Genomic DNA, 20,865 nt, shown 5'->3' with positions numbered 1-20,865 from the left:
GGAAGATGGGGACTTGTTTACTCTACTGATTTCGTGCTTGACAGTGACCGACAGTGGCCAGTACACCTGCAAAGCCAAGAACTGCATTGGGGAGACCTACGCAGCTGCTACGTTGAACGTAGAGGGCTCTGCAGATCAGCGGCCACAAATCCTCGCAAAGCCACTTTCATTGAAGGTCTGCAAGGGAGAAGATGTGTCCTTCGTGTGTGAGGTGTCTGGGCAGCCAAGCCCAAGTGTGTCCTGGGAGAAGGATGGCAGAAAGTTGTCAGATGTGTTTGAGACTTCTCATTTCTCCCTAGAGAATGAGGTGCCTGGCCGTCACTACTTGAAGATTCAAAATGTCCGACTCCAAGATGGTGGGATTTATGTCTGTAGAGCACATAACTCTTTTGGGGAGGCAGTGGCTGTGGCTGTGCTGCTGGTGGATCCTGTGGTGGGTGTGCAAAAGGAGGACCCCTTTCTGGACAAGCTGCAGAACTGCTACTCTTCCAAATCACAGCAGCACCAGAACCAGCGTCACTCTAGGCCTGACGCCAACGCTGGTCACAAGACCATGCCCCAGAATGAGGAAGTGAGCCATGCACCCGCTGCCAAGATATTCACTGTGAGTGAGGGCAAACATGCCAAGTTTCGCTGCTGTGTGACTGGCAAACCTCAGCCAGAGATTGTGTGGAAGAAGGATGGACAGAGCATTGTGCCAGGCCGACGGCACCTTCTCTATCAGGACAGGGAGGGCTACTTCACCCTGAAAGTGCTGTACTGCCAACAGTGGGACCGAGGACTTTACATATGCAGTGCTTCCAATGTTGCAGGACAGACGCTGAGTGCCGTGGAACTGCACGTGAAAGGTACCAGTCGGCATGCATTCCCTTCCTCTCTCACCATACTCCTCCCTCTCTCTTCTCTTCCACACTTCTCTCTCTCTCAGACTTCCAGTCTCTTCCATTGCCACACTCCTCCCTCTCTCACTGACTTCCACTCTCCTGTCTCACCATACTGTCCCTCTCTTGCTGACTGCCACACTCGTCCCTCTGTCACCACACTCCTCCCTTTCTCTCTCCTCCATTGCCACACTCCTCTCTTACAGACTTCCATTCTCCTCTCTCACCACACCCCTCCATCTCACTGACTTCCAGTCTCCTCCATTGCCACACTCCTCCCTCTCTCACTGACTTCCACTCTCCTGTCTCACCAAACTGTCCCTCTCTTGCTGACTGCCACACTCGTCCCTCTGTCACCACACTCCTCCCTTTCTCTCTTTCACTCTCCTCCATTGCCACACTCCTCTCTTACAGACATCCATTCTCCTCTCTCACCACACCCCTCCATCTCACTGACTTCCAGTCTCCTCCATTGCCACACTTCTCCCTCTCTCACTGACTTCCACTCTCCTGTCTCACCATACTGTCCCTCTCTTGCTGACTGCCACACTCGTCCCTCTGTCACCACACTCCTCCCTTTCTCTCTTTCACTCTCCTCCATTGCCACACTCCTCTCTTACAGACATCCATTCTCCTCTCTCACCACACCCCTCCATCTCACTGACTTCCAGTCTCCTCCATTGCCACACTTCTCCCTCTCTCACTGACTTCCACTCTCCTGTCTCACCATACTGTCCCTCTCTTGCTGACTGCCACATTCGTCCCTCTGTCACCACACTCCTCCCTTTCTCTCTTTCACTCCTCTCTTACAGACTTCCATTCTCCTCCATTGCCACACTCCTCCCTCTCTCGCTCACTTCCACTCTCCTCCATCCCCACACTCTTGCTCACTTCTATTCTGCTCTCACCCCTCCCAGTACTCCCCTCTTATCCTTCTTCACCCTCCATCCTTTTTTCTCATTTTGCTCTTCACCCTGCTATCTCTACTGATCTCTTCCCTGTTCCCATTCAGATTTAGGAAGCTCTATAGATACGATCATTTTCTTGAAGGTGTCAGATGGGGGAACTTTCAAGCTGTCCAGATTGGGTGAAAGACCCCAGGCATGTTTTACCCACAGGGTCTGCAGCACTTTTGAAAGTGTATGTGTTTTTAAGTTTGAATCTGTGATGGGCACAAAGTCTGCACAGTCCTTTCTCTTCTTGTGTGGGTGGAGTTTTGCTGAAAAAGTAGACACAACATGAGATTTGAAATTGCAGTGTCTGTGCACCTTTCTCCTCCTCATGCTCCCAGAGATGCTGTAGCCTCTTGGTTCAGCTGAAAGTTAGTTGATGAATTTTGTCGAATATTTTCAAACAGAGATGATAAAACATTCTCTACCCCCATAAATCACCTTGAAAATGATCCTCCCAGGTGGTTACTATCAAAAAGAGGGGGAAAATACACAATCCCAGTAAGAACACGGATCAGTCAGTGTTTTTTTCAACCCTAGCGGTGGCGATGAAGTCGTTCCTTTATATGCAGTCCTGCTGTACGTATGGATGACTACTGATGTTCAAATGCTGTCTGCGTAGCTAACGGTTTAATTTGGGGTTACCTGTTTGCGGAATGACCTTGCTCTGCCCCGGTTGTATTATAGATACAGTGGTGGAAATAAGTATTTGATCCCTTGCTGATTTTGTAAGTGTGCCCACTGACAAAGACATGAGCAGCCCATAATTGAAGGGTAGGTTATTGGTAACAGTGAGAGATAGCACATCACAAATTAAATCCGGAAAATCACATTGTGGAAAGTATATGAATTTATTTGCATTCTGCAGAGGGAAATAAGTATTTAATCCCTCTGGCAAACAAGACCTAATACTTGGTGGCAAAACCCTTGTTGGCAAGCACAGCGGTCAGACGTCTTCTGTAGTTGATGATGAGGTTTGCACACATGTCAGGAGGAATTTTGGTCCACTCCTCTTTGCAGATCATCTCTAAATCATTAAGAGTTCTGGGCTGTCGCTTGGCAACTCGCAGCTTCAGCTCCCTCCATAAGTTTTCAATGGGATTAAGGTCTGGTGACTGGCTAGGCCACTCCATGACCCTAATGTGCTTCTTCCTGAGCCACTCCTTTGTTGCCTTGGCTGTATGTTTTGGGTCATTGTCGTGCTGGAAGACCCAGCCACGACCCATTTTTAAGGCCCTGGCGGAGGGAAGGAGGTTGTCACTCAGAATTGTACGGTACATGGCCCCATCCATTCTCCCATTGATGCGGTGAAGTAGTCCTGTGCCCTTAGCAGAGAAACACCCCCAAAACATAACATTTCCACCTCCATGCTTGACAGTGGGGACGGTGTTCTTTGGGTCATAGGCAGCATTTCTCTTCCTCCAAACACGGCGAGTTGAGTTCATGCCAAAGAGCTCAATTTTTGTCTCATCTGACCACAGCACCTTCTCCCAATCACTCTCGGCATCATCCAGGTGTTCACTGGCAAACTTCAGACGGGCCGTCACATGTGCCTTCCGGAGCAGGGGGACCTTGCGGGCACTGCAGGATTGCAATCCGTTATGTCGTAATGTGTTACCAATGGTTTTCGTGGTGACAGTGGTCCCAGCTGCCTTGAGATCATTGACAAGTTCCCCCCTTGTAGTTGTAGGCTGATTTCTAACCTTCCTCATGATCAAGGATACCCCACGAGGTGAGATTTTGCGTGGAGCCCCAGATCTTTGTCGATTGACAGTCATTTTGTACTTCTTCCATTTTCTTACTATGGCACCAACAGTTGTCTCCTTCTCGCCCAGCGTCTTACTGATGGTTTTGTAGCCCATTCCAGCCTTGTGCAGGTGTATGATCTTGTCCCTGACATCCTTAGACAGCTCCTTGCTCTTGGCCATTTGTAGAGGTTAGAGTCTGACTGATTCACTGAGTCTGTGGACAGGTGTCTTTCATACAGGTGACCATTGCCGACAGCTGTCTGTCATGCAGGTAACGAGTTGATTTGGAGCATCTACCTGGTCTGTAGGGGCCAGATCTCTTACTGGTTGGTGGGGGATCAAATACTTATTTCCCTCTGCAGAATGCAAATAAATTCATATACTTTCCACAATGTGATTTTCCGGATTTAATTTGTGATGTGCTATCTCTCACTGTTACCAATAACCTACCCTTCAATTATGGGCTGCTCATGTCTTTGTCAGTGGGCACACTTACAAAATCAGCAAGGGATCAAATACTTATTTCCACCACTGTATAGTGCTGCTGAAAATTCACAGATAGGGCCACTGCGGCTAAATATACAACTGGTTTTGAACATTAACCACATGGTATAGCAGAGGTTAATAACAAGGACAGTTCCTCGGTTCTGATTCTGGTCTGTATTTTCTCTGGTTAAGTCACATTTCTGGCCTGGTGACAGCTGCTGCTTTTCCTGCTCATTCTTTCATTTTCTTTCTGTTTTGGGAAATGTGCATAGTATAATAAGAAATGTATATCTGTTTCTATTTCTCCAGTGTTGCGCTGCAGGCAGAGTCTGGGTTTTTTATATTTATTTCCAGCACTTTTATATACTGCATCTCCTTGAAGACTTTCCAGATACTTCACAGAAAATATAACAATCAGAAAAGAGATGGAAAACCAGAGTATATCCCAGCTGTACCAAACAGGACCAAACCTCAGAATTCATCCATACTGACCTATACAAAGGTTTTTTCATTTAAATTCACTACTCAACCCTCTTCCATTCCCAACCCATTTAACGAAATATAATTTTAACCTTTCCTGCAAGACCACAAATACTTGTTTCCCAGAACTCCAAATCTCGGGACCCACTAGTCTAAATGTCCCTTAATTTCACAATTGTTGGGATTTGCGAATAATTCTCTTGACAAGACCTCATTGAAACAACAACGTTGCTTCATCAGGAGCCAATGAAGTGACTGCAATATTGGCCTAACACTTTCAAATCTATTTGCCCCAACCGCCAACCTTACTGCCACATTTTGTGTCACCTGGAGTTTCCAAACCCACAAAGTAAGCTGTGAAAACTGTAAGGCTGTTTATAGCTACTCTCCAGGCTGTTTTACATTTTTCATTTGTATTTTGTGGTTCTTTTTTCATTACTTTTTATTCTTTACATTTTTTAGGGCTGCATTTTCAGTCAGATTTGTAATTGCAATTAATTGCATGATTAAAGGTATATTGGGGGGGGGGGGGGGGGGGGGGTCCTTACTGCAGCTCCTTGTGACTCTGAGCAATGGAAGGTTAGACTTGTCCAGAGTCACAGAGGAGCTGCAGTAGGGAAAAATAAATAACATTGCACAATATAATTTTAATCGAAATGCACCTTAATATAAAGAAACTACTTAAAACCAAACTTTGCACTACCATCCACAAGGCTTTCTCCTCTGAAAATGGTTGTGGCTGGGGGACAGACTGGGAGCCCCGCAGATACAATCAGGGTACAGTGTATATCCAAAGAAAACTTTTATTGCTGAACAGACAAACAAAATAAGTCTTTTTATTACATTTGTACCCTGCACTTTCCCACTCATGGCAGGCTCAATGCGGCTTACATATTGTATACAGGTACTTATTTGTACCTGGGGCAATGGAAGGTTAAGTGACTTGGCCAGAGTCAGAGGGAGCTGCTTGTGTCTGAAGTGGGAATTGAACTCAGTTCCTCAGAACCAAAGTCCACCACCCTAACCACTAGGCCACGCCTATCACAGACGCAGAACTTAACATGGCAACAGTCACACGAACAATGGTTTCTTCTCTCTTCAGCAGTCCTATCTTGTCAAACTTGTACAGAATATTTCAAGTCACTCATGCCTAAATCCGAATCTGGCTCTATTTAGGACCCTCAATTCTGAGTCTTCACAAATAAAGAAATGCACCTTTGCAGTCTTCTATTCCCTCTCTTGGGTATTTATTCTTTACCCCGGGTTTGAACCTTGGAAATAGGACTACTTTCTTACTTCCCTGGGTTTCCCCCACAGATACTGCAGCCCAGCCAACACCTTGGGAGGATTCTTTCACTCCCAGTCCTCCTCACCCCAAGGCCCTTGCCACACCTACTGTTATACGCTTCACTGCCCCGCCCCTCCATAAGCAACTGCCTGTACTAGGGTTGCCATCTCAGAAGAAAATTCTGCCACACGTATGTATGTTTTACGGTTATTTCATGGTTTGCCCTTCATGACTTTCACTCAGTGGTCTGGAAAGATAAATGTGAGCACTTCTCAAAGCATCTCCAGGTTGCTGCCAATCGCCCACAATGTGCGAACTGCATCCTGTCAGAATTAGCATCTTCCTACACAATTTCCCCCTCCAATGATTCCTCCCATCTCTTGCTTGAAGATCTGGCCCTTGCCTGGAAGGCCAAAATTGATGCCCTTCACCAGCCCCTGTTCCCCCTCCACCCAGCCATATGCCTATATCTCCAGATCCTGTTACAGATGTTTCCTCCCCCTCTGTCCTTTTGGGTTCCTCATGGTCTTCCTTTAATGTCCCCTCAGCTTCGGCAGTACTCCGGACGGTCAGGTCCCTCAACCCCTCCTCTTCCTCTCTCAACCCCTGGCCCACACATCTGTCATCTTTTTCCCTTGTTATCTCCACTAATTCTTCCTCTTCTGCACTCTAGTCTGGCCTCGGGCATGTTCCCCTCAGCATGGAAGCATGCCCTAGTCCACCCATTGCTGAAAAAGTCCAGTGTGGATCCAGCTCTTGGCGCCAGTTTTCACTGTGTCTCCAACCTGCCCTTCTTGAAAAGTTTGGAGAAATCACTCCTCCTCCAGCCTGAAGATTTTCTCAACCACACCAATATACTGCATCCTTTTCAGTCTGGGTTCTGCCGCCAACATAGCAGAGACTTTACTTCTTTCATTCTACAACACTTTGAATGTGTTCTTTTTATATTGATGTTTGAAAAATATAAATTAAAAAAAAATGTACATAAGCATTGCCATACTGGGACAGACCGAAGGTCCATCAATCCCAGCATCCTGTTTCCAACAGTGGCCAATTCGGGTCACAAATACCTGGCAAGATCCCAAAACAGTACAATGCATGTTATGCTGCTTATCCTAGAAATAAGCAGTGGATTTTCCCCAAGTCCATTTTAATAATGGCTTATAGACTTTTCTTTTAGGAAGCTACCGAAACCTTTTAAAACCCTGCTAAGCTAATTGCTTTTACCACATTCTCTGGCAACGAATTCCAGCGTTTAATTACACATTGAGTGAAGAAATATTTTCTCCGATTTGTTTTAAATATACTACCTTGTAGCTTCATTGTGTGGCCCCTAGTCCTAGTATTTTTGGAAAGAGTAAACAAGCAATTCACGTCCACCTGTTCCACTCCACTCAGTATTTTATTTACTTATATCATATCTCACCTCAGCTGTCTTTTCTCCAAGTCGAACAACCCTAGCTGCTTTAGCCTTTCTTCATATCAGTGTTTTTGGAAGGTTGCCAGATGGCCACCTTCTGAACCTGATTGAAACTTGCCTTGAGCTATTACTAAGAAAACTGTGATCAAAATTCAAATCCAAAATCAGTACCAGGCATACTGTGAAGTAATACAAAACACTACAAATGTCACTCGGGACCTAAAGAGCAAGTCTGCCATTCCATAATAGCAGTGTAACTTCCATGAGTCGCACAACAAGCACCTACTTAGGAAAACACAGCACCACAACACTGCAATAGGTACTAGAACATCAATAAACCCTGTTGGAAAACTAAAGAAGCCAGATTATCAATAAGTACATAAGTATTTCCATACTGGGAAAGACCAAAGGTCCATCAAGCCCAGCATCCTGTTTCCAACAGTGGCCAATTCAGGTCACAAATACCTGGCAAGATCCCAAAAAAGTACAAAACATTTTATACTGCTTATCCCAGAAATAGTGGATTTTTCCCAAGTCCATTTAATAATGGTCTATGGACTTTTCCCTTAGGAAGCCATCAAAACCTTTTTTAGACTCCGCTAAGCTAACCGCCTTTTTCCACATTCTCTGGCAATGAATTCCAGAGTTTAATTACACGTTGAGTGAAGAAAAATGTTCTCCGATTCGTTTTAAATTTACTACATTGTAGCTTTATCGCATGCCCCCTAGTCCTAGTATTTTTGGAAGGCATGAACAGACGCTTCACATCTACCCATTCAACTCCACTCATTATTTTATAGACCTCTATCATATCTCCCCTCAGCCGCCTTTTCTCCAAGCTGAAGAGCCCTAGCCGCTTTAGCCTTTCCTCATAGGGAAGTCGTCCCATCCCCTTTATCATTTTCGTCACCCTTCTCTGCACCTTTTCTAATCCCACTATATCTTTTTTCTGTGTTTAATTCTGGTCGCCGTATCTGAAAAAAGATATAGTGGAATTAGAAAAGGTGCAGACAAGGGCGACGAAAATGATAAAGGGTATCAAGACTTTTGAGGCTTGATGACTTAAGGCCCCAATATCTTGGAGTATAACCTTGGCACATCAATCACACGAAGTCTCTATTATTTTTGTGAAGTCTCTTTTATTGAATAAATCACAGATAATTTACTCACAGATAGATGTTCTGAGGTGCTGCTCCAGGACACAGAGACTCCTTAATCTGAGAGCTGTTGGGGGTGAAGATCTGAAGAGAGGTAGATAAATTGCAGGGGGGGAAGGATAGTTGAACAGGTAGAAATGGTTCAAAGCTGGGTGACTGGAATGTGCGATATCTCATTAGGGAGGAGATATCTTCAAGTTAAAAAACCAGGTTCGTTACAGGGAGTTTCAGCAGGAAAGAGCTGTCTGGAATGAGATGATCCGTACTCCATGTCTCTGGCTAGATGGTGTTAGAATGCCTCATGGCTGAAAGGACAAAGAGGTGTTGAGGCTTCACACAGGCTCAGGGAGGAGCAGATAGAGACCAATGGGGACAGAGCCTGCCATTGGGTAGCAAGGGGTGGCCCTAGAGGACGGCAGTCGATTGGGGGGAAAGGTCATACCTGGCTGACCTCCCAGGACAGAGATAGTGAGAATGACCAGGAAATGATAGCAGGAAGACAAAAGAGCCAAGTTTGGCAGAGAGAGGGAAGAGGTCTGGGCAGCCTCACAACCAGTGGTAACAGTTCTTACACAGCCAAGCAAGTGTGGTTGCACTGCCTGTGAACTACATTACCCACAGTGCATTGCTCATGTATCTTTGCAGTGAGAAAGTGCAGCAATGATAGTCCTTAGAACTGAGAATAACAGTAAGAGCATTACACACATTTTAGGATCACGTTATAAACTAGTGCGAGGCTGTCGGAGGACAGAACAAAGGGGATGGGACGACTTCCCTATGAGGAAAGGCTAAAGCGGCTAGGGCTCTTCAGCTTGGAGAAAAGGCGGCTGAGGGGAGATATGATAGAGGTCTATAAAATAATGAGTGGAGTTGAACGGGTAGATGTGAAGCATATGTTCACGCCTTCCAAAAATACTAGGACTAGGGGGCATGCGATGAAGCTACAATGTAGTAAATTTAAAACAAATTGGAGAAAATATTTCTTCATTCAATGTGTAATTAAAGTCTGGAGTTCGTTGCCACAGAATATGGTAAAAGCAGTTAGCTTAGCAAGGTTAAAAAAAAGGTTTGGCTAGCTTCCTAAAAGAAAAATCCATAAGCCATTATTAAGATGGACTTGAGGAAAATGCACTGCTTATTTCTAGGATAAGCAACATAAAATGTATTGTACTGTTTTGGGATCTTGCCAGGTACTTGTAATTTCGATTGTCCACTGTTGGAAATAGGATGCTGGCTTTGATGGACCTTCGGTCTGTCTCAGTATGGCAACTTATGTACTGTAATGCCCTGTACACTGGCCAAATCAAAAAGAGTTTATCAGCTCCAACTAATTCAGAGTGCTGAACCACGACTGATAGAATGCTGCAAACAGCATTACCACATTTCACCCTTCCATCAAAAGCTACACTGGTACCAGTACCTTAGAGGGCTAAATTTAAAACTCAGTGTTTGATTTTCAAGATCCTCAGACAAAATGGGCCAGAATTCTTAAAGAATAAGTTAGTCTTTTACATACCTTTAAGACCTCTAAGGTCCTCTCAAAGATCATCACGATCTGTACCTTTGTCAAAAGAAATTAAACAATGTGATACCCACCAGCGAGCCTTCTGAGGAGTAGCCCCCCCACTATGGAATTTACTCCCAGAGGAACTACGTATAACTCCAGACTACCTGTACTTCAGGAAGCAGGTGGAAGCCTGGCTCTTCTGCCAAGCCTTTAATACATAGGGTGACTGACTATACACTCACTCTGCACCTGGACTAACACACTGTAACTTAGATCAGTTCCTCATCTCTGGCTTAACTAGACAATGAACTTTCCTTGGCTTTAACTAACCATCAAATTATCCCAACTAACTCTGTACCAGGCATCTTGTTCCCATCATCTGCTCTTGATCCCTCAGCCATATGGTAAGCCGTATTGTAGAAAATCCTTAGCATCATATCTCTGTTAGTTGAATGTTCTAATGATGCTCATTACATATTACTACTACTACTACTACTAATAACATTTGTATAGCGCTACCAGCCGCACGCAGCGCTGAACACTTGACATAGAGACAGTCCCTAGTAAAAAAGGCCCGTTTCTGAGACCAATGAAACGGGCGCTAGCAAGGTTTTCTTCGTAGTATGTATGTTTGAGAGAGTGTGTGTGAGAGTGACTGTGTGAGAGAGAGAGAGACAGAGTGAATGTGCGAGTGTGTGTGTGTGACATAGAGTGAGGCTGTCTGTTTGAGAATGTGTGTGTTAGAAAGAATGAGAGTGTGCGGCAGGGGCCCCCCCCTCTGTCTCCCGCCCTCCTTCCCCTCTCCCGTCTTCCCTTCCCCCCTTCCTTCCCCCCCTCCCCTTTTTTCTCCCCTCCCCCTCCCAGCTTCAGGGTCGTGGGCCCCCCTCTCTCCACCTTTCAGGGTAGTGGCCCTCCCTCCCTCCCACTGCCACGTTCAAGCTGGCTCCCTCCCTCCCACTGCCATGTTCATGCTAGCTGCCTGCCTCCCTCCCTCCCATATTTAAGCTGCCTCCCGTCCCTCGCTTCCTCCCAAGTGTCAGTGCTCCGTTGTGACGTGAGGGTGGGGCGATGGTAGTCCTCACTTTCTTGCAGGTCGTGCTGGCTCCCTCCCTCCCAGTGCCACGTTCAGGCAGGCTGGGTGGCTGGCTGGGTGGCTGGCTGGCTCCCTCCCTCCGACGTTCAGGCTGCCTGCCTGCCTGCCTGCCTGCCTGCCTCTCTCCCTTCCTCCCACGTTTAGGCTGGCTCGCTCTCTCCCTCCCACGGTCAGGCTGCTTTCCTCCCTCGCTTCCTCCCAAGTGTCAGTGCTCCGTTGTGACGCGAGGGCGGGGCGATGGTAGTCCTCACTTTCTTGCAGGTCGTTCGCTTTCACGATGTTTCTGACGCCACGTTTTGTGGGCGATGCGATTCGTTGAGTGTAAGTGCTCCGCCCTCGACGTCATCACGTTGTGACGTGAGGGTGGGGCATACACTACTACTACTACTACTATTTAGCATTTCTATAGCGCTACAAGGCATACGCAGCGCTGTACAAACATAGAAGAAAGACAGTCCCTGCTCAAAGAGCTTACAATCTAACTCATGGAGGAGTTTCGATCTACACAACTACAGGCTTCAATAGAACGTTGGGGGGTGTTTTATATAGAGAGATAATCATTAGTATTATGCTAATATTGTATTATATCTCTGGTATTTGAATTCCACTGCTGTTAAATGTGTATATTTTAGATACTGTTTCATGACAGTTTTATTATTAGGTTTCAATTTACTGTTTTCAAGTTTACCTCATTTATTACATTTATGTTTATTCTTGATTATTTTACTATTGTTATTGCTGTTAACAAAATTATAAGTTTTATATTAAACTGTACCTACTGTACACTGCCTTGGGTGAATCTCTTCATAAAGGCAAATAAATAAATAAATATAATGCACATCGGTATGATCAGTGACAGATTTTCTTATAAGACATCATTAGTTGCCAGTGCTTGGATACAGCTGAAAATTTTAACCTTGGTTTTCAACCTTCTGTTGTCTGATTGCCCATTTTGGTTTCTAACTTACTGATCCCTACATTTCTTCGATCCAACAAACAGAATCAGTTGGTTATTCCATCTAATAAGATAATTTACTTGGACTCATTTGGACATTAGGCACCATATTTGTGGAACAAAATCAACATATCAAATCTGATGTTATGCATTCAATGTTTAGGAAGAAGAAGGTTGGCTATTTCAGATGTGTGTGTTCTTTAAATGTGTCATCTGCTATGTTTTGTTTTTGTTATTTTAATTTATGGTTCTTCTAAAAATACTACTACTACTACTTAGCATTTCTATAGCGCTGCCAGGGTTACGCAGCGCTGTACAAGTTTAAACATGGGGAAGGACAGTCCCTGCTCAAGAGAGCTTACAATCTAAAGGTTACAAACTATGTAGTCAGTGTAGGTATCATGAATGGGGAAGGTGGTTAGGCGCCAAAAGCAATTTATGGTTCTTCTAAAAATAATTTTAGCAATTTTTGGTAGCATCCTTTGAATTTATGTTAATTGTTTGCATGATTGTTTTATTGATTTTTGATTGCTTTTATTTTATTTTGTAAATCGCTCTGTTATTTACCATGAAGGGTGATCTATCAAATTATTAAACTAACCTAAACTGCTTCTGCAAGGAGCGTGTAAATGTGGCCGCAGTTACAAGACTGCCCTTGCAGTGAAAGGCTTGAAGATATGATGAAGTCGTGCACTGTAGATTTTCAGTGGTTCTGAGACATGGTTGATGATTTTGCCGTGTCTGCAAAGTGTTTTACGGTGGTGAATTTAAAATAAAAACTGAACATTGAGATGAAAGTTTCTTTTACTGATGAAAGTTGCTGTAATGTCCAAATCCCAAACAGCTATGTTACTATGTAGATAAACGCAATCACAGTTTAAAAGAAATCTGAAATGCAGCTGAAACAGCCGGGCTGGTGCTTCAGGGAATTCTTGGAACCTCTGGGGGCTTCTTTTATCTCCTGGGCAGCAACGTTCCAGTTGGGGTTAATTTGTTCACTGATTCGGTGAACCACTTATTGGATCTATTTGAAGACAGACTCCAAATATAATGGACACTCTCCTGGCACCAAAGGGACTGTGAATCCACCAGCCTGCAGCCCACACTCCCAGTACTACTGGTGATGAGGAAAAAGGACACAGCCCCTCCCATTACATAGGGTTTTATAGTCTGAGCACAGACACCCCCACAGGACCATACTGCTCCCCTTTTCTGAGGCACAATAGAAATCAGGGACTCTTCAGACCCTCCAACCCATAATGTACAATAATACAAAAATAAGCTTAACTTCAACAAAATGTAATGAAAAAAACCTCATAAGCCAACTAATCCCCAATGCTGAACATTTCCAACAGAATGATCAAGACCTGTGGATCTCTGGTGCCTGTGATAAGGAAACGCTCTTGATGAATTTTTATACATATTTATGTGATTTCTGAGAGGCACAAAGTAAACCATAAGAAATATGTAAAGCAAAATACATAACAAGAAACAAGAAAAGGAAAATGATGATGACAGCTGCACTGTGGCCGCATGGAGAAATCTTTCTCCCAAGATTAGCCGGCTGGGTCCCTTCCATATACATTAGCATTATAACAGAAAAATACATCCTGACATCCTAGAGTGGGATTAGGCAGCAGGGGAATGTGTCCACTTCCAGCTGTCAAATTAACATTCCAGGATCAGTGCCAGGGAGATTAGAGACAGCTATGCAGCCAGGAATCTAATTCAGAAGCATTACCAGAGGAAGGCTTGAGAAGGACATTAATTCGGCTGCACTGCTTCAAAGCTGTGGCCTCACCTGGACTTTCTTTCACACATGCTGAGAAGTAGCATTTTCTGAGAGAAGTGTAGTTTCAGGAAGTAAACCACACAAACAGATTTATTTACCGCCTTTTTTAAGTGCAAAGTGTTGCACTTGGGGTGCAGAAATCCACAGGAGATAGGAGGAAAGAGATTGATAAGCACAGCCCAGGAGAGGGACTTTGGGGTGATGGTGTCTGAGGATCTCAAGGTGACGAAACAATGCAACAAGGTGGTATCATGTCCCCTACCTCAATGCAAGCGGCGTCCTCGGGCTGCGCGGGGTCCCGTCAACACGTACACTTGACTGGCACTGCCCTGAACCGTGTGTGTAGTTCTTCTCTGGGTTTGTTCAGAGAGCAGTGGTTGCAGGCTCCTTAATTGCTTTGCTTCCATCCAAGTAGATTACATCTAGCGCATGGCCTTCATCCATTTCTTTTGTCTCCCAAGCAAAGAAGTCAATGAGATTCGTTTGGCAGTATTTTCCTTTGGTAAAGCCATGTTGCCTCGGGTCCTGTAACCCGTTTATTTTTGTTACATTTGTACCCCGCGCTTTCCCACTCATGGCAGGCTCATTGCGGCTTCTAGAAAGTTACCTATCCTTTTTTTCAGCAGCGACTCCATTATTTTTCCTACCACCGACGTGAGACTTACTGGTTTGTAGTTTCCCACTTCTTCCCTGTCTCCATTTTAGTGAAGAGGGACCACAACCGCTCATCTCCAATCTTGCAGAACCTCTCCCGTCTCTAAAGATCTATTAAATAAATCTTTAAGAGGTCCCCCTAGGACCTCCCTGAGCATCCTGGGATCCCATCCGGCCCCATAGTTTTGTCCACCTTCAGATTCTCAAGCTGTTTATAAACTCTTTCTTCTATAAACGGCGGAATATCCATTCCATTCCCAGATATTCGGCAGCCAATCGCAGTCCTTCACCAGGGTTTTCCTCCGTGAACACCGAAGACAAGTAATTGTTTACCACTTTCACTTTATCCTCCTCACTCTCCACATAACCATTCTCATTATCTTTCAGTCTCACAATTCCATTCCTACCTTTTCTCCTTTCTCCAATATATCTGAAAAAGGTCTTGTCACCTCTCTTTACATTTTTAGCCATTTTTTCTTCCGCTCATGCTTTTGCTAGCCATATTTCCCTCTTCGCTTCTTTGAGTTTAATCCAATAATCTTTTCCTTGATCCTCTCGTTGCGTTCTTTTGTATTTCTTGAACAAAGTCTCTTTTGCTCTTATTTTTTCAGCTACTTGGTTGGAGAACCATATAGGCTTCCTGTTTCTCTTGTTTTTGTTTACTTTCCTTTATCAGATCCTTGTCTAGCTTCTCCATTTGTACCGGAGGTCTGTAGATAACCTCTGTGTGGATACAGGTTCCATCTTCTCTTCCCAGGGCGATCTATAAAGTTTCTTCCTTAACCCAGGTCCCCCGCATTTCAGCTGCTATGATATTGTCTCTCACATACAACGCCACTCCTCCACCCCTTCGGCCCTCTCTATCCTTTCTATAAAGATTATAGCCCAGTATAGTCACATCCCATTCATGGAAATCATTAAACCACGTCTCTTTAAAAGCAACAATATCCAAGTTTTCTTCAAAACATTAGAGCTGGCAAGTCTTGAACCTTTTTACCTAGACTACAAGCATTTGTGCTCATTGCTTTCCATGTGCTTATTTTTTTTGTTACATTTGTACCCTGTGCTTTCCCACTCATGGGCAGGCTCAATGCGGCTTATATATACACAGTAGAGAGTTGCACAGGGACAGAAATCTTACCCATCCCCGCCCGTCCCTGCTGGAATCTTACCCATCCCTACCCGTCCCTGCTGGAATCTTACCCATCACCGCAAAAATTTAACCCATCCCAACCCGTCCCCGCAAGAATGTAACCCATCCCCACCCATCACTGAAAAATTTAATGGTACATAAAAGAAAATTCCAGTCAGCTCCCTCAGTCTCTCTCTGGATTTGAGCCACAGCACTGTAGGCAAGGAAGGAATGGAAGCTGAAACTTGGAAAACTCTGGTGTGCACATGTAAGATTTGTCTCTGATTTACTGGCACTGTGTGCTGAGAGGTCACCACATGCACGTGCCAGTAGGTCAGGTGACATCTGATGTTCATGCCTGTGTCAGAGCTAAGGTCTGCTCATCAGCCCGGGAGCAAAGAGGATTAATTGTAACATAGTAAGTGACAGCAAATAAAGACCTGAATGGTCCATCCAGCCTGCCCAATAGTCACACTCATTATCAATTCATGATTAAATCAATGAGTGTGATATTATATACTTGATTATGGTCTTTCTTTTGTGTTTCTGGAACATAGACCATAGAAGTCTATCTGGCCCTATCCTTATGTTCCCACTGCTGGAGTTGTCGTTGAAGCCCACTCCAGTCTATGCGTCTTCTCATTTGTGGGACACAGATTGTAAAACATCTGTCCAGAACTGTCCTTATGTTTCAGCCACTGAAGTTGCTGTCTAAGCCCTTTCCAACCCATCCTAAACCAGACTTCCATATATTAGACACAGACCATACAAAGCTGCCCGGTATTGGCCCTAGTTAATCATAGCCAGAGTCGCCATCTAAGCATTACTTCACACATCCACACACATGCAGCCATTTAAGGTTAGGTTTTTTATAACTTCCATTTTCTAATTAGAGATCCTCTGTGTTCATCCCAGGCCTTTTTGAATTCCATCATCATTTGTGTCTCTACCACCTCCTTAATGGAAAATTTTCCACATTTGTGCTGTTAAAGCAAGGAGGAGAAGACAGCACTCAAAGAACTTGGTAGATGAGAGGCTGGTGCAAGTGTAGCTTACACTTTCACAGGAACCCCACAGAACTGCTTCTGTCCCTGCAGGAATCGGGATTCCCACAAACCCTGTTCCTGTGCAGCTCTCTAATACACAGGTACTTATTTGTACCTGGGGCAATGGAGGGTTAGGTGACTTGGCCAGAGTCACAAGGAGCTGCCTGTGTCTGAAGTGGGAATTGAACTCAGTTCCTCAGGACCAGAGTCCACCACCCTAACCACTAGGCCACTCCTCCTCCTTAGTGAGTTTAGGTGGTTTTCTATATTTAGATGACCTTTCCCTCTGCCATCAAGTTTATTCTGGGGGTGACTCCGAATTCCCTTCTTTCCTTTTGTCACCCCACCCTCTAGTTTAAATGTCTAGAAACATATTGTCTGAATTTCTCCCCAAGGATCCGTTTTCCCGTCACAGAAAGATGTAGCCCATCATTACAGTACAGCCTGTTATTTTTCCACATAATACCCCACGCTCCTAAAACCTTCTTCTTTACACTAAGACTCAAGCCACTTATTGAACTCCACCGTTTTACATAGTCTTTCCTCTCCCTTCCCCCATATGGGAATTACTTGAGAAAAAGCCACAATCCGAACCAAAGATTTCAGTCCCTCCCCAAGCTTCTAGAACACTCTCTGTGCTGTAAACTTGCTATTGTTGGCCAGGTCATTTGTCCCCAGGTGAATTACAACATCAGTATTTGAAGCCTCACTCTCTTCTCGATCACTTTCAGTATTTGGTCGGTACATCTGGTCGCTGAAGATCCTGGAAGGCATTTCACTAGGTTGGAACCTAAGTTAATGCCTCTGATAATGGAAGTATGCATTCAATTTAAAATCTTTATGCTACTTTATAAAACCCTCTATGGCTTGGCTCCTTATTTAGTTGAGTGGATTAATATTTCCAACAAAAGATCGTATGTTGTTACATTTTCCAAACCCTAGTAACTTGAGAAATGTAACATAGTAATATAGATGAGGCATATTTTCAAAGCACTTAGATTTGCAAAGTTACATGGAGGGGCATTTTCGAAAGAACATCTAAATCAGAATTTGGACGTTTTACAAAAACGTCCAAATTCTGAACAGGAAAGAAGGTCATTTTCGAAAAAGATAGATGTCTATCTTTTGTGTTTGAAAATGCTATGGACGTCTTGTGATTTCCATGTTTTTTTTTTTTTTTTTTGGTCCATTTTCCAACAAAAGACTTCCAAATGCAACCTGTCCACAGCAGAGGAGGAGTGGCTTAATGGTTAGTGCAACAAGCTTTGATCCTGGCAACATGGGTTTAATTCCCACTGCTGCTCTTTGTGACTTTGGGCAAGTCAAATGCACAAGGAGCATTTTTGGATGTAAAACATCCAAAATCAGAAGAGGAAAGGTCATTTTCTACAAAAAAAGTCTATCTTTTCCTTCTGATTGGAAAAATGTTTTGTGATTTGAGGGAGTAAGGGGAGGTGAGCCCCGAGTCCCTCCAGTGATCATCTGGTCATTTGGGGCACTTCTTGTGTGTAGTAGAAGAGTAGCCTAGTGGTTAGTGCAGCAGACTTTGATCCTAGGGAAGTGGGTTCACTTCCCACTGCAGCTACTTTTTATAAAAACAGGTCTAGCTCAAAACATCTAAGTTTTAGTCCTGGATGTTTTTGTTTTGTTCCATTAAGGCTGAAAGACTTCTAAGTCTTAGGAACGCCCAAGTCCCACCTTGAACACACCCCTGGCACGCCCTCTTGAGATTTAGATGGACTTCAGAGAAAGACGTCTAAAAATAGGTTTTGAAAATACTGATTTGGACTTCTTTGTGGGATGAACGTCCAAATGCAGACTTATGTCACTTTTTGGATGTTTTTCTCTTTTGAAAATGAGCCTGATAGTAACCTATGGAACTTTGTAAGTCTAAGTGCTTTGAAAATGAGCCCTCAAGTAACATAGTAACATAGTAGATGAGATGTCGTCAGATAAAGACCTGTATGGTCCATTCAGTCTGCCCAACAAGATAAACTCATTACGTACGGTATATATACCTGTTCTTGAATTATTCTTGCCATCTTCAGGGCGTAGACCATAGAAGTTTACCCAGCAATGGCCTTGTTCTTAAATTGCTGAAGTTGTTGTCAAAGCCCCCAAAGCTCCACTCCGGCCAATCCAAATCTAATTCAGCTTCCATCAGGGCATAGAGCGTAGAAGTCAGCCCAGCACTATTTTCTCTGCGAGTTTTGCGTATCAGGCCCTGACTATTTGGAATTCACTCCCTACTTATATTTGAGAAATTCGGGATTATTTGATTTTAGGAAGTTAGTAAAGACTTTTCTTTCTAAGAAATTTTTTAATGTTTAAATCAGTGGTGTGCTGGAGCAGGCTCTCACAGGCTCGCAAGAGCCGGTTGTTAAGTTTTTAAGAATTTTGGGAGCCAGTTGTTAAAGTAAGGCCCTCCATGGCTACTTTAACAACTGGCTCCCAAAATGTGGGCTTGGGCCCCCTGCTGAATTCTCTTTTACTTTGCTGGTGGGGATGCTGAGCCCTGCCAGCCAAGTAAATAGACTACTGCTGCTCCCCGCTCCTTGTTTCCAGCTCTGGGCAGCAGGCTGGGACTTCTCAAGCATGTGAGAGAAGTTCCAGTATGCTGCTCAGAGCAAGACGTAGGGAGTGGTGGCAGCCCATTTATTGGCTGCCAGCAAAGGTATGCCTAGCATGCCCACATGAAGGGAGAGAGGAGAGAGAGGCAAGTGTTGCTCCCTCCCTCGGCACTTCCAACTGCAGAGCTGGCTAAGTCCTGAGAGCCTGTTGTTAAAAAAATTTACCAGCACACCCCTGGTTTAAATAGGCTTTGATGTCACTATTAGATAGCTCTGTTGTTAGCTTTGAATATATGCCTGGTTATCTTTGATCTTGTGGTTTGCATAGAACTCTAATGGAATATAAGAATTTTTATATTGTAATGTTATCATGAAATGCTGTGTTTTTTATAAGGCTGAAATAGTTTTTGATGTCCTGGGGTAGTGGAGTGAGGGCAATTTGAGTGGAGGAGTGGCCTAGTGGTTAGGGTGGTGGACCTTGATCCTGAGGAACTGAGTTTGATTCCCACTTCAGGCACAGGCAGCTCCTTGTGACTCTGGGCAAGTCACTTAACCCTCCATTGCCCCATGTAAGCTGCATTGAGCCTGCCATGAGTGGGAAAGCGCAGCGTACAAATGTAACAAAAATAAAATTGTGGGTTAGAGGGGGAGAAGCTAGTTTTTGATTTATTCAATATTGACTTTAAAGTAAGAACTATATAAAAGATAACTATTTATCATTGTATAGGCTGGTGTAGGTAGACCATCTGCATAAAATTCCCCTGGAACATCTCAAACGTTTTTGAGTCACATGGTAGCAACAGATTTTCTGATGCCTCCAACTTAAGCAGTCACCCTGCGCCCTCTGCTGGCAGCTTTGTGCAGTAATATAGGTTTCTTTGATTCATACGTGGTAGGGGTCCCCTGTTCTAAGATATTGGGAGAAAATTGTAAATTCATTAATTGCATAACAAACACAGGACCCCGAGAATGTTTTGTTAGTGACCCTATGATGGGGTCAGTCCTAAATTGATCAACCAGGGGCAATTATTATCCATTTCATTTACACCAATAATCAAAGCAAATAACAGATAATTCTACTTTGATTATTTACCCTGAGATTTGCACCTGCCTTCTCTGGGGGTAATGTTTTACCTAAAACTCAATACTACACCCTCTCTCCACCCCTGGTCATATCTGTAGGGAAAATAGAAGAGAATTAGAACATATAGGGGCAGTAGGGTTACTGCACGGGAAACCAACACTACTGTTAGGTGCTTTAGTTCTGTTTTTGGCGTGTGCCATTTTCCACGCTAGAAAATCATTTTTATTTTCTAGCTGGGGGGAGGGGGGAGTAGGCAATCCCAGTGGTAATCGGGCAGTGTACAGCCATCATCATGATAAATATAATTTATTATATAATACCACTTAAATGTAACGCCCTGACCTGGGCACTTCTGGGTTCAGGATCAGATTTGCCTGGAGCCTCCCGAGGGCAGTCACCGTCGGACCATTACTTGCTTGGTGCTCGGTGTTGCCACCTGGGGAAAGAAGTGTTAGCGGGTGGGATTACCCTCTTCTCCCCTAGGACATCCAAAAACCAAGTCCAGCTGACACTGTGGGAAATTCAACTGGCTCTTAATCTGGCAGGTTTGAATGATACTTATAATTTCTCAAGTCCAGTAACCACACTGAAGTCAGCAGTTCATGCAAACTCAAACTGTTTA

General features: G+C 44.2%; 1 protein-coding gene across 1 annotated transcript in view; it reads left to right on the top strand.

The window, feature by feature from the left end:
• Positions 1-538: 538 nt before the first annotated feature.
• Positions 539-20,865, top strand: part of LOC115458670 (obscurin-like protein 1) — a 177,373-nt gene continuing 157,046 nt past the window's right edge. The window contains exon 1 of the mRNA XM_030188499.1: positions 539-848. Within this exon, the coding sequence (XP_030044359.1) occupies positions 554-848 (295 nt within the window). The 5' untranslated portion in view covers positions 539-553. The remainder of the gene's footprint in view (positions 849-20,865) is intronic.

The sequence above is a fragment of the Microcaecilia unicolor genome, unplaced genomic scaffold (assembly GCF_901765095.1).
Source record: "Microcaecilia unicolor unplaced genomic scaffold, aMicUni1.1, whole genome shotgun sequence".
NCBI classification, from domain to species: Eukaryota; Metazoa; Chordata; class Amphibia; order Gymnophiona; family Siphonopidae; genus Microcaecilia; species Microcaecilia unicolor.
This window is presented reverse-complemented; position numbering and strand designations above follow the sequence as displayed.